The 17,808-nt window shown below is 42.1% G+C and overlaps 1 protein-coding gene across 1 annotated transcript; it reads right to left on the reverse strand.

The window, feature by feature from the left end:
- Positions 1 to 4,178: 4,178 nt before the first annotated feature.
- Positions 4,179 to 17,801, reverse strand: qser1 (glutamine and serine rich 1). The gene is made up of 13 exons (XM_038700744.1): positions 17,423 to 17,801; positions 15,371 to 15,480; positions 14,189 to 14,326; positions 9,971 to 13,288; positions 8,089 to 8,393; positions 7,376 to 7,492; positions 7,129 to 7,262; positions 6,862 to 7,046; positions 6,613 to 6,750; positions 6,417 to 6,514; positions 5,931 to 6,077; positions 5,615 to 5,710; positions 4,179 to 5,409 (listed from the first exon to the last, which is right to left on the reverse strand). Exons 1-13 carry the CDS (start codon positions 17,530 to 17,532, stop codon positions 5,269 to 5,271), a joined length of 5,037 nt encoding a protein of 1,678 aa, XP_038556672.1. The 5' UTR covers positions 17,533 to 17,801; the 3' UTR covers positions 4,179 to 5,268.
- Positions 17,802 to 17,808: the final 7 nt, after the last annotated feature.

Below are 17,808 nucleotides of genomic sequence, written 5' to 3' on the forward strand. Positions count from 1 at the left end.
CAGAAATCCTGGTCATTGGGTCCCAGCAGATGGCAAAACAAATACTGCTATCTGCTGGTTCCCTAGTAAATCACTTTAAGCCTGTTGCAAAGAACCTCTGTGTTTGGTTTGATAGTAATTTAAATTTCGAGCAGCACACCACAAAGCTTTTTTTTTTTTATCAACTTAGAAATATAGCAAAAATTCGATCTATGTTAACTTTTAAGGACACCGAAACCATTTTACACGCCTTCATCTCATCACACCTGGATTATTGCAACAGCCTTTTCACTTGTTTAACCCAAAAATCTACTGATCGACTCCAGACTGTCCAGAACTCAGCTGCCAGGCTTTTAACCAGAACAAAGAAATATGACCACATCACCCCTATTTTAGCTTCATTACACCGGCTCCCAGTAAGTTTTAGAATTGACTTTAAAATTTTATTGATCACTTTTAAAGCTTTTCATGGCCTCTCGCCTTGTTATGTTTCTGACCTTTTAGTCCTATACACACCAGCACGCACCTTGAAATCCTCGGGCAGAGGTCTGTTGTCTGTTCCAGAGTCTCGATTGAAAACTAAAGGGGACAGAGCGTTTGCTGGCAGGGCCCCGAGGCTCTGGAACAGCCTGCCCGAGGAAATCAGGTCGGTTGAGTCAGTGAAGTCTTTTAAGTCCCCGATCTTATTTGACTTTATTCTATCCCTTTTATTTTATTCTATTTTACTTATTTTATATTTATCTTAAACGTGTATTTTAGTCTTTTCAATGTTTACTTGCTTTTATCTTGTATTGTTTTTGTATTATTGTCTTTTGGGTATTATTGTCTGTAACTTTTTTGAAAAGTGCTCTACTAAGAAAGATTATTAATAAGATTATTATTATTATTATTATTATTATTATTATTCTTACTGTCAACTAAGTGTAGTAAATGAGAACTCTTAAGCAGGATCCCCAAATGCCAGTGGAGGTAGAAGTATTCAGATCCTTCAGTTTAGTAAGCAGTACAGATACAACAATGTAAAAATGCTCCATTGCAAGTGAAAGTACTGCATTTAAAATTCTTCTTAGGTATAAATACTCAAGTATTGGCAGCAAAATATACTTTAAAATAACAAAAGTAAAAGTACTCATTATGCATTCTAATTCTGTTGTGGCTATATATAGTATTTTACACTAGACACTGCTTTTTTGTAAGTACCACGAGCCAAAACGTTTAGGAACTTCTGTGTGGCAGGCACACATCATACAGTTTTGTTGTTTTAAACTCACCATACAGTATATTTGTTTGTAAAAGTAATAAAATATGATTAGTAATGTAACTACAACTGTTAAATAAGTGTAACAGAGTAAAATGTACAATATTTTTCCCTGAATTGAAGTGGAAAATATAGCAGCACAGGAAAACCTGCATGGCAAATCTGCCTGTTGCAACTTGGATGGTGCAATCGGGCCAGCTGCAAGATCATCAGCCATTCATTGATGCTCTCACCATTATTCCCAGAACATCTTGGGATGGTGGAGCCCCCTGCAAGTGACCCTAATATACCTAAGATCCTTCAATAGGTGTCTAAAGAAGCATACAATAGAACAACCAAGTACCTTAAAATTTTACATAAAATTACAGTGCTTGAGTAAATGTACAAAGTTATTTTCCTTCACTACCAAATGATGTTGTTCAGTTGTCAGTGTAATGTGCCAGTTATCCCTGTGCAGCTGCCAGATTGAATTTCCACACACTTCTGCTATGAACCCTGCAAGTCTGTACACAAATGGTTAAAATGTTTAAAACTACACCATCCTCATGCAGTGAACTACATTAGGTTTTACTACAGGGCATTTCCAAAACCAATAGGCAGTCAGTGTTATGCAGTCTTATTCAACACACAGCCGTCCAGTTACTGTGCCCTGCTCACATTCTCACGCTGCCTCAAGGGTCCCCTCAGTCTGTCCCCCACATATAGAACAATGCAGTGCATTAAAATTCATATGCTTTTCATCTGGAGAGCAGACATTCAGTAACTGTCTCTATCAGTCGTGCCCGTGCTGGAATCCCAAGCGCTTGCCTGACTGGCCATCCTCCGCAACTCCAAAGGACAGAGGACAGTGGCTTTCCTCACAGAGCTGTTGCTTCAGAACAGAGGCACTTTTGTTGTTTGGGGTTGCCAGTAATTTTGCATCGTGGCCGGACAGTTATATTTTATTCAACAGGCTCAAGACCCTCTCAGATGATACAAAGTCAGCCACCCATTCGCAGTGAATAGTTTTGTTATGAGAGCATGGCGGGCATCATGGCATTCCATTTTGTACAAATTCAGAATTACCAGTTAGAAAGCTCTAGAGTGCACTACAGAGTACCCCAACGTTCAGTGTTGGGGCCACTTTTGTTTATTATTTACCTCCTCCCTCTTGGCAACATCTTCTGGCACTACGGTATTCATCTTCACTGTTACGCTGATGATACACAGCTTTATGTGTCCACGAAGCCCAGTGTCACTCTCTCCTCCAGCAAGCTCACTGCCTGCTTTTGTTATACAGATCTGGATGACAAACAACTAGCTAAAATTCAACAGTAGTCACTGTCCTGCTCATCGGTTCTAAATCAATACTCAAAAAGTTGAATCAGTTCGCTCCCATTGCTGAAGCCATCATACCTTCCGCCACACAAGTTAAGAGCCTTGGTGTTATCCTGGACAGTACCCTTTCTTTCTCCAGACATATGAACAGTGTATCCCGGATTGCTTCTTCCATCTGCGAAATATCTCCAGACTATGCCCTGCTTTAATGCAATACTCCACAGAAGTCTTTGTCAGCGCTTTGGTCACATCACGCATCGACTACTGCAATGCGATCCCGGCAGTCATCCCCAATAAATTTATTCACCACTCACCACAACTAATCCAGAATTCTGCAGCAGGAATCATCACATGCTCAAAATACAGGGAACATGTCACTCCACATATGACCCAGTTCCACTGCTCCCTGTGTCACAATGGATTTTTTTTATTTTTATATACACTTTTATTAACGGTCACAATCTATCCCCTGCTGACCTCCTTCAGACTTACACTCAATCTCGCTCCCTGCGGTCTTTTACAATAAATCCACTGGCTCTACCAGCCATCAACTTCAATAAAATAGGTGCCAGGGCCTTCTTTTGTGCTGCACCCAAACTTTGGACCTCTCTGCCCCTTCACATCCGAATACTAGACAGAATTCAAAACTGCTCTTAAAATCCATCTTTTTAAACTAGCTCACTATCTCTAACAGCATCTACTGCATCTTATCCTATACTGAAAAATTGATCTTTATTTTAATTGTTTATATTTTGTATTGCTGTTTTATTATTGATGCAGTTTTCTTTTTGCTGCTTGATGAATTTTGTACGTCTGTTACTGATCTTGTATGATGTAAGGTGACCTTGAGTGCCATGAAAGGCGCCATTAAATAAAATGGATAATTTTTAATGTTTTTATTCTTACTACTAGTGAGTATACTATATGAGGCAAACAAGAGAGTGCAGGTCTGTGCTGCGTTGGAAAGCCAGGAATCATTTGTGGAGGCTTTTGGAGGTGTTGTGGGGTTAATGACAAAATATCTAATGGAGGATGATAATCTCACTCTCATCCACTCTTCTTCCCTCTAGCTTCAAAAGCAGCTGTCAACATATCCTGTGGAATAACACCAAGGACACATCCATCAGATCCGGTGCGATGGAGCGAATCTTATGTATCAAACAACCTTGGTACGCAGTCTAACTTCTAAAATTCAACACCAAAAGTACTTCAGAGGAATTCACTCACCTACAGATTGTACTTGAAATCTTCTGTTCAAAAAGCGCTTTAATTCTGCAGTCCATCCATCCATTTCCTGATAAAGGCAGTGAATAGTTTTTAGGTATTCATGTTCTCAGAAAACTCCGGTTAAATATTGCCAGTGATTGTGTCAGGTGTACAAAAATGTTCCTGTGAGTGTGCATGTGATTTAAATGCTGTTGTCAGCAGTCTTATCTTCTTCTTGATTTATGTCTACTGATCCAGCAGTAAGGACGCATATTGCAAGATTGTTTAGCATTAGGTGGCGTTAGGTTTTGCATTTAGCATTAACAAAGTGCTGTTGCTGTATATGTAATGAGATCTGTGGAAAAACCCTTGTTAAGAATTACCATAACCATATGGTACAAAACATACCAAAGCAAACATTTAACACATGCGGCACTTTATTTACAAACTGCATCTGTAAAGAACAAGATTATTTTTGACAGCATAAAATTGGTAACTGACTTATAAAGAGTCCATTTTGGAAAACTGTGGAAAAAAAACAATGAAAAAGTGTCTCAGAAATTGTAATAAACAAGAGAACATAATATTAATTCTGTGAAAAATATATATCTATTTGTCATAAAATGCGGGCTATGTCTGTAAAGGAGTATAAAGACAACTTTTATTTATTTTTACCCTCAGATAAGTCAAGATAATAATATTTGATTAACAAAATTCATAAAAAGCAGTACTGGAGCAGTACTGATCTTATAAGCAAATGGGTGTTTGAAGCACAAAAGTTAAACCACAATATAGATACAGTATATAGCTACTAAATTCCTCCTTAAGAGAATTGATGCAGTTCCCAACTCCATGTTCTTTTATACAAAATGTACATTATATATAAGTTGGCATTCCATTACAAAATGGATGTTTTACAAACAGTATATAGCTACGGTTATATATATATATAGAGATTTTTTTTAACAATAAATCAACTTCTCTGTATGTGAGCCTTTTTTTCAAATGATTGAGACTTGTTATAACTGTAGGCAATCAGATTTCTGCATTTTTATTTGCTCTTGCTCTACTTCCTATGTCGACTGCTTTCTATCTAGTGCATACTCACTGGTTATGATCTGGCATTTAACTAAAAAAAACAATAAAAAAAACAATATAAATCTATGAAAAGGCTCATAAAAAGTGAGCTTTTAACTACAAAAACCTAAGACTAGGAGAAGCATAATGTGGAAGTCTTCCAAAATGCTTCCAAAAACAAAGTCTTTGTCCTCTGTTGATCATGTTACTGCTTTCTGCTCGGAAGCAGTGATGCACACTATAAACTTTACTGTTGTCCCGCTGTTCACCTGTCACTGCCACAGGCACCTGAATGTCTTTCAGGCCTTTCGGCTGACAGGTCCCTGATTCAAATCTCTCTGTGGCTGGAAGGAGAGACTCACTACATCCTTCTCTGATGCCATAAGTTAACTGAAGAGTTTTTTTTTTAAACCAAGCCTGTCACGGCTGGATCATCGGCAGGCCTGCTGCACTTGATTGATTAGCTCTCCAAAGCGATCAAAGAGCCCCTCTACCCAAGCTCCGTTCTGCAGACACTTCTGTACCGTTTCGTCCTGCCCCAGGTCACCTGCCTGCACCCGCAGAGAAGCAATCTGGAAGGCAGAACCACAAACAAAGCTTAATACAGCTTAAAGATCTTAAGTTTCACCAGAATAATTAGCACCTGAAGTTAAACTTGCAAAATATTACTCATCAGAGAGTAAAATCTACACCAATTTAGCACCTATAAAGAAAACGGCTCATTAATTTCAACACAAGCTAGCATGGCAAGCACACACATGCACCACAATGTCTTACCTCATCCTTACACATGAGGTACGTGTGATACTTGTAATGCTGCAAAGAGTGGTACAGAGAGAACCACTGAGTTTTCTGCTGGTCCACTGTATACTCCTAGAAAGGCAAAAAGCAAAGTCTTAAAACACTTTATCAAGGACACTTGATAAATAAATCAGATATTAGTAGGAGACAGCATGACAGGAAAGGGAACCATGGCTTCAGTGCCCAACAGAATACAGGAATGAATGAGAAACATAAAATGGTGACACTGTGCCATCTGCTGGACATATATTAGGAAAACAGTGAATTGGACCAAAAGATCGTCTTGTCTTACCTGTGGCACTTTGTTAGGCATTTTGTGGGGCTTCATGGTTTTCTTATTGTACGCCTTCCCACTGAGACGCACCTTAAAGGCCGGGGTTTCCCCATCCTTCTTCAGTTCAGTCACCACTGAGATCTCTGGGAAGCTGTCTAGAGCCGTCTGAAGACAGAACAGGAGAGTCACTGAGGTTCATACACTGCAGTAAAGGTCCTGTGCCTTTGCTTTTCTCTTTGTCATCAAAATAAATCCGGTGCTTGCCTTTTAAGCCTTTTGGAGAGAAAATAATGGCCATAACACAAAATGGCTTTACAGTGCATTAACTCAACATTGAAACAATGCTAATCTCAGTTTACCTAACAGAAGTGTCTTTCTCTGCTTACGATTTGGCCTTTTGTAATCAAAGCGCCAGAAAATCACACTTATAATAATGCTTACTTCCTTTCTTTTCCAGAAAACTTACACCAAACCATTAATATACAGTTTCAAAGACACGCCCACCTTTAGGACCTGCCCTATGTGCAGTTTGTGAAGCAGGCGTTTCCTGTTGTCTGTGATCATCCCATCCACTTTTTTCATATGTGGCAGCAGCAACTCATCTGAAACAAGACAAAGACATGTTTTCTTTCCGTTTTTGGCCCACTACTAAGCCAATAGCTGAAAACGAAAGAACAGCTCAAAGCCCAAATTCACTCACCATTTGCCCTCTCAAGTGCTGTCATCACATCTTCATCTAAAGCTATGCTGATGAGCAGTTCCACAAAGCTCTTGAATGTCTCCTTCATTGTTCGCGTGTTGAGGAACCGTGAAGCAAACGACACTGGAGGGTTTAACTCTAAGTGTGACAGATCAAAGATCAGGAGGGTGTCAAGAGGCAACATATACACTGCAAGTTATCAACATATCCAAACTACATTTAATAAGAAAAGCCAGAAGGCTTCTTCACCATCATCTTCACAGCCTTCTTCAGATGATCCCGAAGCAGTAGGTGAAAACTCCTCCTTCCATTTCCTCCTCTTCTTAGGAGGGGGCTCTGCCCTGGGCTTGAGTTGTTTAGGTCGAGGCTTTTGGCTCTGGGAGACTGAGGAAGGGGCGGCTGTCAAGCCCAGCAAGGTTTTCACCTGAACACCCCTGTGTGGTAAAACAAAGACAGTTACACAACTGAAGAGTTATGTTTCAAAAAACAATTGATCAGTCAATACTTGTAACACACCTAAGTGAGTTCATAGGCTTGCAGCGTGGCTTCCGACTACAAACTCGTACATACTCCCTTTTGTTAACGGTGTCCAAGAACTTCACATATACCCTCTGGTACATGGTCTTGGCATCACCAAAGTATCCAAGATACTACACAACACAAAGAAAAACATGTTACCTGTCGCTGAATAAAGAAGTTTTTTTTTAATGATCAAATACCCCTAAGTGCATACTTTGGTATGGGCGTGTACGCGTTCACTTACACTGTTGGTGGCTGAGAAGACTCTTTTTCCATCTCTCAACTCAGGCACAAATTTCTGCAGCAGAGCCTTCTGGACTTTCCAGATGGCTGGAGGTTCACTGCCTGCCCTCATTGTTACCTGGACACATGACACCATGCAGAACAGGCTTTCAGTACACTGCAAAACTGAGCTCTCAAAAACAAGGGGAAAAAAGCATTATAATGGAGGAAATATTACTTAAAATAAGCAAAATTATCTGCCAACAGAACAAGAATATTTCACTTGCTACTTAAGGCCAAAAATAAACTTGAAACATAAAAGCCGCCTGGTAAGAAGAAATATCTTGTCAGACCAAAAACTAAGTATATTTTGCCTCCAATTAAGATAATTAATCTTACTAAGATTTTCGTTTTTGCAGTGTGTGTAATAACAGTTGCAGTATAAGAAACTGAAACAATGAATGTTCAGCTATGAGTGTACACAAGATCTCATGTCACTATCCTTTGACAACTCTGGGCTGAACACCTAAGGTGTTGCGGGGAGGCACCCATAAGGCCCATTCTACCACCACAAGGTAATATAGTTTAACTCTGACATGCAGCATTGAACTTTTATTACAAGCATCCTCATCTATACAAAATATTCCGCTTTGACCACTTCAGTTAAATTCTCCTGACTACTAAAAACCATGTTCTCAAGAATTCATTTTCTGTCTATATTTTTTCCAGGCTGACCTTCAACATTTCGATATCCTCATTCCTTACGACAAACTCGTCTCTCTCCCGGTACATTCCCTCCCCTCCGCTGTCAGACAGCTCCTCATCAGTCAGTCCCTCGATGGCCACACTCATCAACTGCACAGCAAACTGACCCGGTGGGTTCTCTTTGGACTCCTCTTTGGCTCCAAGCACAGTCCCTCCCGAGATAGCGTTTGTTGTCTGTGTAGGAGTGGCTACCTGCAACAAACAGGTCTCGGTGACGGTGTGTGGCATTGTGGGAACTTGGTCTGACTTCATCATCGAACCAGGCATTTGGTTATCTGGAGAAGGGTTGCAAAAATATGAATATGTTGAAGAAAAACATTTTCAGAAAGAAAAATGACAATGACAACTCCACTAGACCCCTCGTGTAAATCAAGAGATTTGGGATAGCATTTATCAAAGTTCACAGACGATGCATGTCACAGCAGATTACCAAAATATTGTATAAATAATAATGTTACTGATGTCTTAAGTCTGATTAAGATTTTAACAGCACAGCAAATACTGTTGATTTTGTTTTATTACTTACTCAGGAAAGCTTAAAAGCAAAGATGGGAGCGACAACAGAGAACCACTTTTTGCACTTCAGTGCCATACATAAACAATGTCTACTGAGCTTTGCGTGACATTTCTCTGTAGGGTGTGGTTCTCTATTAACTTGATTCATGTCCATCCAGTGCAGTGACGTACGACTGGGTATCGAATCTTAAATACTAATTACTAATAATACTAATTTTAGATGCATTTAAGGTTCATAGTTTTGGATCTCAGAAGCCATTTTAAGACATTAGTCTAAACTCAAGTTTAGTAGCTTGTGGGGATTAGGGATGCAACGATTACAGATTTTGTTGGTACGATTATTGTCAGAGAAATAATCACGGTTTCACAATTATTACGATTATTATGCATTAATTAATTTCACAACACTAGTAATGACTTAAGTTTATTTAATATTTAATGACATTAACAATTATATTTCTATAATATGTAAGTATTATTAATGTAAGAGGACCGCAGCATGCGTGCAAGCTCGCCGTGCGGTACACGTTCATAGCGCCGCGGGGCTGTCATTGCGGTGGGTCTGAAAGTTTACCCCTGCTTTGTTTGTTTACGTTGCACTGAAAGCTCGACTCTCACTGCTCCGGCATCGATTGTAAGTGACACGTTATATTTGATTCCCCACCAACTTGCTACGTTATTCAATATAATGTATTAGGCCTACCTTTACTTGGGTGTGCAAAGCTGGGTGGTGATCCGGCAGGTGCTGCATCAAGTTTAATGTAATTACTCGCTCCTTTAGCAGGAGCCTTTTAAACGGCAAGTTTTTGACCAGGTGATCCGTCATCTTCAGTAACGCCCTGGTCAGTCTGAGTGTAGCCTACCCGAAATGCTCCCACACTGCCGACTTCAGCCGTTTCTTTGGTGGAAATAAAGCTTCACAGTTTGGCCCCTCTGCCATAGTTTAGCCAGTGTACAGTAGACTCTGATAAGCATGACACTTACGCTGGTGCACCGCTACTGTAACTTTGTTTTTGTTTTATGCAAGTTGCCACAGTTTCGTTCTGTACAACAGAAACACTCGGGTGTTGCGGGAGCCTTTACGATTAAATAACCGTGACGTTTTAAAGCGCGGTTAATAGTGAAATCCGGTAATCGCTGCATCCCTAGTGGGGATTTATTATTTTGAAAATCCATCCATCGTCCACCGCTTATCCTGCGCACAGGGTTGCGGGTTATATTGAAAATCATAATCAAAAACACAATCAATAGGGGGACAATATTATAAAAGGTTGTAGGTTAATGCTCTGATCACCATATTAGCAGCTCTTTACAAGATTAAGCGGGGTGTCATTACCTGCCCTGATTTTCCGATCTGAAGATTCATCCAGAGCTGAAAGCGCTGAGCTGATGCTGTTCCTCAGGGCCTGGTTCTTCCCAGTGTTCTCCTCTTCATCTGAACTGAACGACGGCAGAGTCTCCAAGTTCTTTTGCAGGTCTTCATCCAGACGTTTTTGCTGACCGCTCGCTCCTTGACCCTTCTGGGGAATCAAGGGTGCAGGCAGAGTCTGCATTTTGGGAGGCAAAGAAGGCAAAGTACATGGTGGTGGTTTGGACGATGTGCAGGTCTTCCTCTGGCGACTAATAGTTCGCGCAGGACTCGGAGAGTATTGCTGTTTGGGGCCAGACTTGATGAAGTCAAGGAAGGAGCCAATGAAGCCCGTTTTGACCTCTGGTTGTTTCTCTTCCACTTCACGAATCTTCTGCCTCATTCTCTCCTGCTGTGGACAGCCATCATATGCACCGTGCGAAGAAGATGGCGAGCTTACGTCACTACCCTTGGAGTTTTGCCGCTTTGCCTGCCCACTGCGCTTGGCCAGTCTGGGCTGTCCACTATCCTCCTCAGGACCACCTGGTTTGGTCAAGGACTTAGACCGAGCCTTCTTTTTGGGAAAGTCTTCACCACCTGGGCATTCCATGAGGCCATCCTCTGTTTTAATGCACTTTACATTCCCTTTGACTCTGTTAAGGAGACCTGAGGGGTCATACAACTGCCCAGCTAAGTGATAGCCATTCTCAGAGCTCCCTCCATCTCCATTTGAGTCGAGCTCAGAACCGTTGCTGTGGTGAACAGTGTGACCCTGGCAGTCTGTGGCCATCTGAGCGCCATTTAGTGTCATGGTGTGGGAGTTAGTGTTGGTGATGATTGAATGTTGTGCTGAGGAGAAACTAGGTGACATGTGCCTCATATCCACAGTATGGAAGTGACCTTTAGAATCAACTGGGCTTGCCATCACTGCCATTTCCGCCTCAGCAGAGGATGTAGCTTTGACAAAGTCTTGTGGTGTGACACCACAGGCCGCCACCGTGGCAGCCAGGATGTCGTCAACGTTTGACAAAATATTTCTGTCGTCTGCAAGTAGCATGGACTCGGGGAAGCAAATGGAGTTGAGAGTAAAGTGGTTCTTGGAATCATTTGGTTGCTGATCTGCTGACTGGTTGTAGTGGTGTTTAGAGGAATCAGGGCACCCTGTGCTCTGTTCAGACACAACTGTGCCCTGCTGACTCTGTGTTTCATTGACACTGGGACCCAGCAGTTCTCGATCCATCTGAAGATACTGGACATGAACAGGGCCCAAATCTTGGGATGGTTGGATACCTTGCACTGATACCACTTTTGAAGCGTTTTGACCATGGTGGACAAGTGGCTGCTGGAGCAGAATCATCTGGTTATGGTCAAGGAGAACCTGAGTGCTGGGGACGGTGATAAATTGGGCATGGGCTGCTGAGGTCTGGCTCTGTGACTGACTATGATTCTGGTGGTTTTGTTGATGTGGCTCAGGAGATTTTAGGTGGAGAGAGTGCTGCTTAAGCTGCTCTGAACTAAGGGGGACATGTGAAGATATAATACTGGAGTTTGTAGTTTTCGTGTTGGCAGTTCCCTGACCATTGGCACTGCTTAGACGAATGTGCTGTTGGCTCAGAGGACCCATTCTTTCACACTTTACCTGTGCTGTGTTGGCATGAACAAGTCCCATCAGGTGATCATCGGAGCGGGAATTGCTTCGGATAACGCTTTGTGTTTTATGATGATCGTCCATTTTTGCAACAACATAGATGACGTTGTTGAGAGCAGACATACTGCTGGCTGTTGCAGAAGCTTCCATAGATGCCTGCTGGAGAGCATCTAGGCCATGGAGAGGAAGCTCTTCCAGTTTCTGCTTGCCATATGTTGGCTTTAAGTCCTGGATTGAGGATCTGACGTTATTTTGTAAGGCTTGAGCAGTTGAAGAGTAGGTAGGCAACGATGCAGACAAAACATATTTATGGGGCTGTGTCTGCTGCTGGGACAGAGTGTCATGCGTTTTACCTCCCACTGAGGCCTGCATGACGGTGTAGTCCTGTGTAGAATTTGATGTGGCCAGACTCCGCACACATGTGGGTGGGTAAGAGGAGTTAAGGGATTGTCCTGTGGCATAGCTCTGCGACTGAGTCACCGAAGCTTGCCCCTGTGACTGAGATGTAAAAGTCACATTTGGGGCACCCTGAGAGTGGGATGTGGAGTAGCTCTCTGAGAGATTACCCTGACACAAGCCCTGGACCTGGGCTCCATACTGAATCTCTTGCTCCTGACTCAGCCCAGGACTGGAAGAGTAAACAAGAGCCTGACTAACAGATGCCACATTGTCAGACTGGCTGGAGAGGGAAGGCAGAGTCTTGTAAAGGGGGGAGAGTTTGTCTGAGGTGGAATGGGAGGGCTGTGACTCTGTGTGAGGGGTGATATAAGTTTGAGACAGACTACTGGACATTAGACTGGATAGCTGGACAGACTGCTGATTAGCAATCACTGAGTTCTGCTTATGTCCTGGGGAGGAATAATGCTCAGGAGACTCTCCTGTCAGGTTCTGAGAGTGCTCGTGACTCTCTTCACCCCCAGCAGGGTGTGGTGCTAGTTTGGAAGAGCAGTCTTTAACCTTCGGCAAAGAAGTGGACGAATAAGCTTGAGTTACCGAGTCTGTTTTGGGTTGTGGAGCACGACTGACCCCTTGAGAGGAATCTGCTCCTGTGGACACTGGGGTCTGACGGGACGGGTCCTGCTGGTAGGACACATCCGCTTCATTGCCAGAGCCAAAGTACCCCTGTAAGGAGTGCTCTGAATTGGGTAATTGCTCGGAGGCCGCATGGCTGCTGGAAGGCCTCTGGTGGTGTTTGATCACACTACATTCACGCTGAAGAGCTCTTTCGATAGAGCCTGAGAAAACTGTGGCTCCATAGGGTTGTGGGGAACCATGAGGGGCAGGCAGGGCAGAAGGCAGCAGGCTGAACTGGGGTTGTAGGAGGTGGGGGGCCGACTCCTGGGCTGAGCGGTAGGTGGAGGACTGGACAGGCAGAGTTGAGCTCAAAGTGGGTCCAGAGAGATGATTGAAGGCCAGTGCAGTGGGAAGCACAGTCTGGCTTGATTTGAGATGGAGGAGGGGGTCATGGTGAGAAAACAGGCCATTGGTGGAAGTGCTGAAGGCAGGATCCTGGAGAGCCAAGGAAGGGTTAGTAGCATAACTCCTGGAAGGGTAGGCACCTGCGTGCTGATAGGACGACAGAGCAGCAGGAGAGGGGAAAGTGGCAGTAGAAGGCAGGGCACCAGTCAAATACAGCTCTGTGGTGGAGGAGTTGGTACCTGCATTGCACAGAACAGATGTTGTAAGAACAGGACAGGCAACACGAAGGGATATAATACAACAATAAAAAATTAAACCTGTGCTCACAATAGATAAACCCAACTTAATTTTGTCCAGTAAAAGCTTTCTCCAGATGCTTTTAAGCTTATGCCCAGACCTAATTTGCTTTCATTTTTCAGTTAAATCCAAACCAAATCGACATGCAACATGCATGCAAATGCTAATTGCTTCAATAGTTTAGAAAATTTACAACAATCCTTTAGTTGCCAGCAAGCCCTATAGGTAATTTTAGAAGTTATTTTAAAAGCATAATTTCAGTATTTTTAAACCTGGACCCTATTTTCACATATTTTGGTGTTGAAATGACTAGCAGGTACAAAATCTTTTGGAATCCGTGCAGTAGATGACTAAGCCTGTCAAAATTATGTCCACAAAAAGTGCTTCTTTTTGCCACCGACAGACTCAGACTGTTATACGAGGTATCTAACAATATCATGGAAAAGGATCCCTACGAGAGACTCCCGTTTACACCCTAACCAGAAACATGAGTTTCAAAATGAGTGAAAATATGGTCCAGGTTTAAAAATTCCAAAATTATACTTTAAATAAATACATTCATAGTCCATCCTCTATTAGGGGTAAATATGTAAAAATACCTGGTCTAGTACACAATACTATTCTGGGTATAGATCATAGATCGCGTGATTCTATTCAGTGAATATGTTTCTCGCACATACACAAACACCACATAAACTTCACAACTCATATAGTATCAGTTCCTCTTGTAAGTTATTCAGGTTACGTTAAATAAACTAAGAAGCCAACATACATAGTAAAAATGGCTAAACCGCAATTGGTGGTGTGTAAGTAAAACACTGAATGAGTGGATGTGCTCTCACCAGAAGGCCAGGATGGGGGTCTAAAAGGAGGAAGCAGTGAGGCACTAACAGGACCAGCCTGAAGGCTTCTTGACTCCATGGCTGACAGGAAGCTCATAATCGAGGTCTCAGAAGTATTACTGCTTGAGTCAAGTGCTCCTGACAGCCAAAAGGAGAAAGGGAGGATGACCACAGAAATGGGCAACAAAGTAAATAAGAGTGTTAAAAAGGTTAGGTCACCCAAATTGCAAAAGTTCTGCAGCAGTCGAGCTACATTATCTACTCATGCAGACAGTTTTGCTAAGGTTTAAGATATCTGCTTCCTGCCTCTACTCTAATACAATAAATGGTGGAAAGAATTTAGTTTGTGGTGCTCAAAGCATTTATAAATGCCATGCTGAAAAAAAAAAAAGAAAAATTAGGCTTGTAAAGGAAATACCTTCTACTTAAGAAACTGCCCAATTAAAAAAGTGTCCACAGCAAGGCCTGTGAATTATCCAGACAGATTACTGTTGAGTTTTTAAAACGTTTTTCAGTACCACAAATGAAATTCAATTTACATCCATCAAATTGATTGGTGGGACATACATCACAGGGTGATCTCAAAAAAACCCAAAGCATATAGACATTTTCATCGGACGCGTTGCCAAGGTGATGCGCCCGGCCCGAAGTCAACTTCCGTTCTGCTTGTTTATTACTGTGTTTGTGTTTAGCTAATATGGTGAGTGATATCCAGTACAGCGTTTCCCATAAATCCATTTATTTGTGGCGGCCCACCACATTATCAGCGCTGACCTCCACATATTGATTTCAGTTTCTTTTTTTGTTTTTACTATTTAAGATGGGAAAACTTTGATTGCAGAGCTGCACGCAGCGCATATTTGCTCAGCACCTCCTCTCACTCGCGCCCTCTCTCTCTCTCCCCCGCAAACACATTGACAGCGGACCAGTCTGTATTGAATGGTTAGTATCATGAACACCGCTGCACAAATCCGTCCAACGTCAATGCGTTAATTTCGGGCCAGAGTAATGCACATGCGCAGTACCATTTGTTTATGTTGTTACCGCTGAAAGAGTCTATAAAACCAAAAATATCTGCATGACTAGATGCTAGATGGCTAGATAGTTAATGTCAAAGTAAGTTTACTGTAATTTGGGTAAACTGACCCTCTAAAAACAATGTGTATAGCATTCATAACTCACCTGCTGCAGCGGGAAGGTGTGATGTAGTGTAGGTGGGAAGCTGGTGGGTGGAAGTGTAGCTTTGCCGCTGGAGGAGCTCTGCATCAAGGTGTGCTGCACCATAACTGGAACTTTATCAACACACAAACACATACATGAGAGCTGTCATCTTCACAAGCAGCGTTGACCCAAGTAAATGACTTCTCTTGACATAGCACACAGAAATCAAACCTGAGGTAATCAGATGCAGCCAGCCTGAGCAAAAGTGTTCCCTTTTGGAGAACACAGAGGTGAAAGGGAGTCATCGGCCTCTTTTTCTGGTCCCCGCACAACAGCAATCTTCTGTTATGAAATCTGTCCCTGATATTTGACTATAGAGTTGAGAAAAACTAACATAGCCAAGGCCGACATACACTCCCTGGCCACTTTATTTGGTACACTTATACAATTTAATGCGATCCAATACAACAGCTCTGCTACATGCTCCACATTTCCTAAGATTATAATGTTTACTTTTGTTGACACTGTCAGAAAGGCATTAATTCAACTTTATGGTTAGTACTGAGGTCGTAGTTAGTGGTGCTGTTCTACTGGACTGCATTGTTTTGAAATCTGTTTCTAATACTCTAATAAATAGGGTGGACAAAACATTAATATAATGTTGTCCGGTACAACACTACTACAAACTACAACCTCAATAATAAACCTATATTTAAATGATTATACCTTTGATGATGATACCTCTCTGACAGTGTCAACCTCTCTGACAGTGTCAATCAAAACATTATTACATTAGTTAAAGCAAGACTCTACAGCTGTGCCGTTATATTGGATTACGTTAGATTTTAAAGGTGTACCTAATAAAGTGACCACTGAGTGTACCGAGCAAAGTACTGTAGGGCTGCACATGATATTGAGTAATCTTTTAAATTTTTTGATTCGATGATTGTTTTTGGTCTATAAAATATCAAAAGAAACAAATGCAAATGCATGTGTCTATTTTTTAGTGTATTCAACAGCAACACAAGCCCCTGGTATTGGGGTCATATAAGACAGGAGGAAAACTGAGATAATCTTCTGTAATCAGTGCAATCACTGTATATTTTACTTGATTAATCATTATAATAAACCAATTGTATACTGCTTTGATTTTTGTCACTCAAACAACTATGAGTTGACGAGTAAACATTTCTGTAGTGGATCATCTTACTTTATCTGCTCTGGCCTTCCTCTCAATGCTGTAGGATGATGATGTCTTATAAATTAACTGAAGAGTTGCTATTTATTTGTGCTGCTTATGAGCACAATCTGACTTATTCGAAGCAGATACTGAAATTTTGTTATTGAGGATGATACCTGTTCATTATTACAACATAGTACAACAACATTAGACTATAAACAGAATAATCTTGAGTTTGACTAAGTTAACTTAGAGCTCTGCAACTTTGGCAGTTTTTTTGGCTACATCAGGATCAGATTCAGAAATACTTTATTGATCATCCATTAACTCTATTTTATGAACTATAAAGTAAGTTAAAATGATGCCAAGGATTTTAATGGTCCTCTAACTCTTCCAACTAAAATAATGGCACAAATATGAAGACTTCGGCAAGTCGCCTCTTAAGTACTTTAACAACACCAGTAGCTATGTACCTCTAATTTGTGCCACAACTGAAATGATTAGCATTGGTGGCTAGTTACCTATCTTGTTTTGGCTTTGGCGAGCACCTGTGGGTGAGGAAAACAGGCCGATAAAATGCTAGTTTAAGCTGCCTAGCTGGTGAACTTCTTACAGACATGAAACAAATGCCTCTCTAGTTTGTACAAACTCTGTACAAGGCCATGCTGAGAAGACGGTGTGCTAGCAAAAAGGCTAGCAAGGTGGGAGAGAGTAACAAACGGCTAAGAAACCACTGCCAAAGCCCCAATAACTCCGATCAAACCCCGATATTGCCTCAATTCCTCCAGTGTTTCCGATAACAACAAGGACCTCCGCACTTTTCTCCAAAAGCAAAGCTAGGCCAACCCATCACCGACATTTCCTTCGGTAGGCGCCCTCTCCTTCATCTTTACCTTGGCTTGACACTAGCTGTGCTGCGGTCATAGGCCCAAGACGCTACGGTCTGTGCTGGTGGAGCCAGCGGGTCCGCAAAGCTGGAGGTCGGGTAGTTCCTGTCCATCATCCGGTGAAAGATTCACTTCCCCGACGGAGCTTCGTGGAGCAGCGGACACACATCGTAGCAGCCCGGGTCCGACCGACCAGACAGTCCCGTGAAATCACCGCACAGTCTGCAAAGTCCCCGTGAAGTGGTGCTATATCCTGGATAAAAGTGAACCTTTTGCCTTCTGAATGATTTCGTTAATTGTTGTTCATCTCTCGTCATGGAGAGCCGTGCAAACCCTGCATGGTTTCACGTACCCATGTTAGTTTATTTCCCAGGATGCACCGCAGACTTTGG

This window comes from Micropterus salmoides, unplaced genomic scaffold, assembly GCF_014851395.1.
Source record: "Micropterus salmoides isolate LMB-PRFRI ecotype aquatic unplaced genomic scaffold, ASM1485139v1 Ms_hic_scaffold_6, whole genome shotgun sequence".
In the NCBI taxonomy this organism is placed as follows: Eukaryota; Metazoa; Chordata; class Actinopteri; order Centrarchiformes; family Centrarchidae; genus Micropterus; species Micropterus salmoides.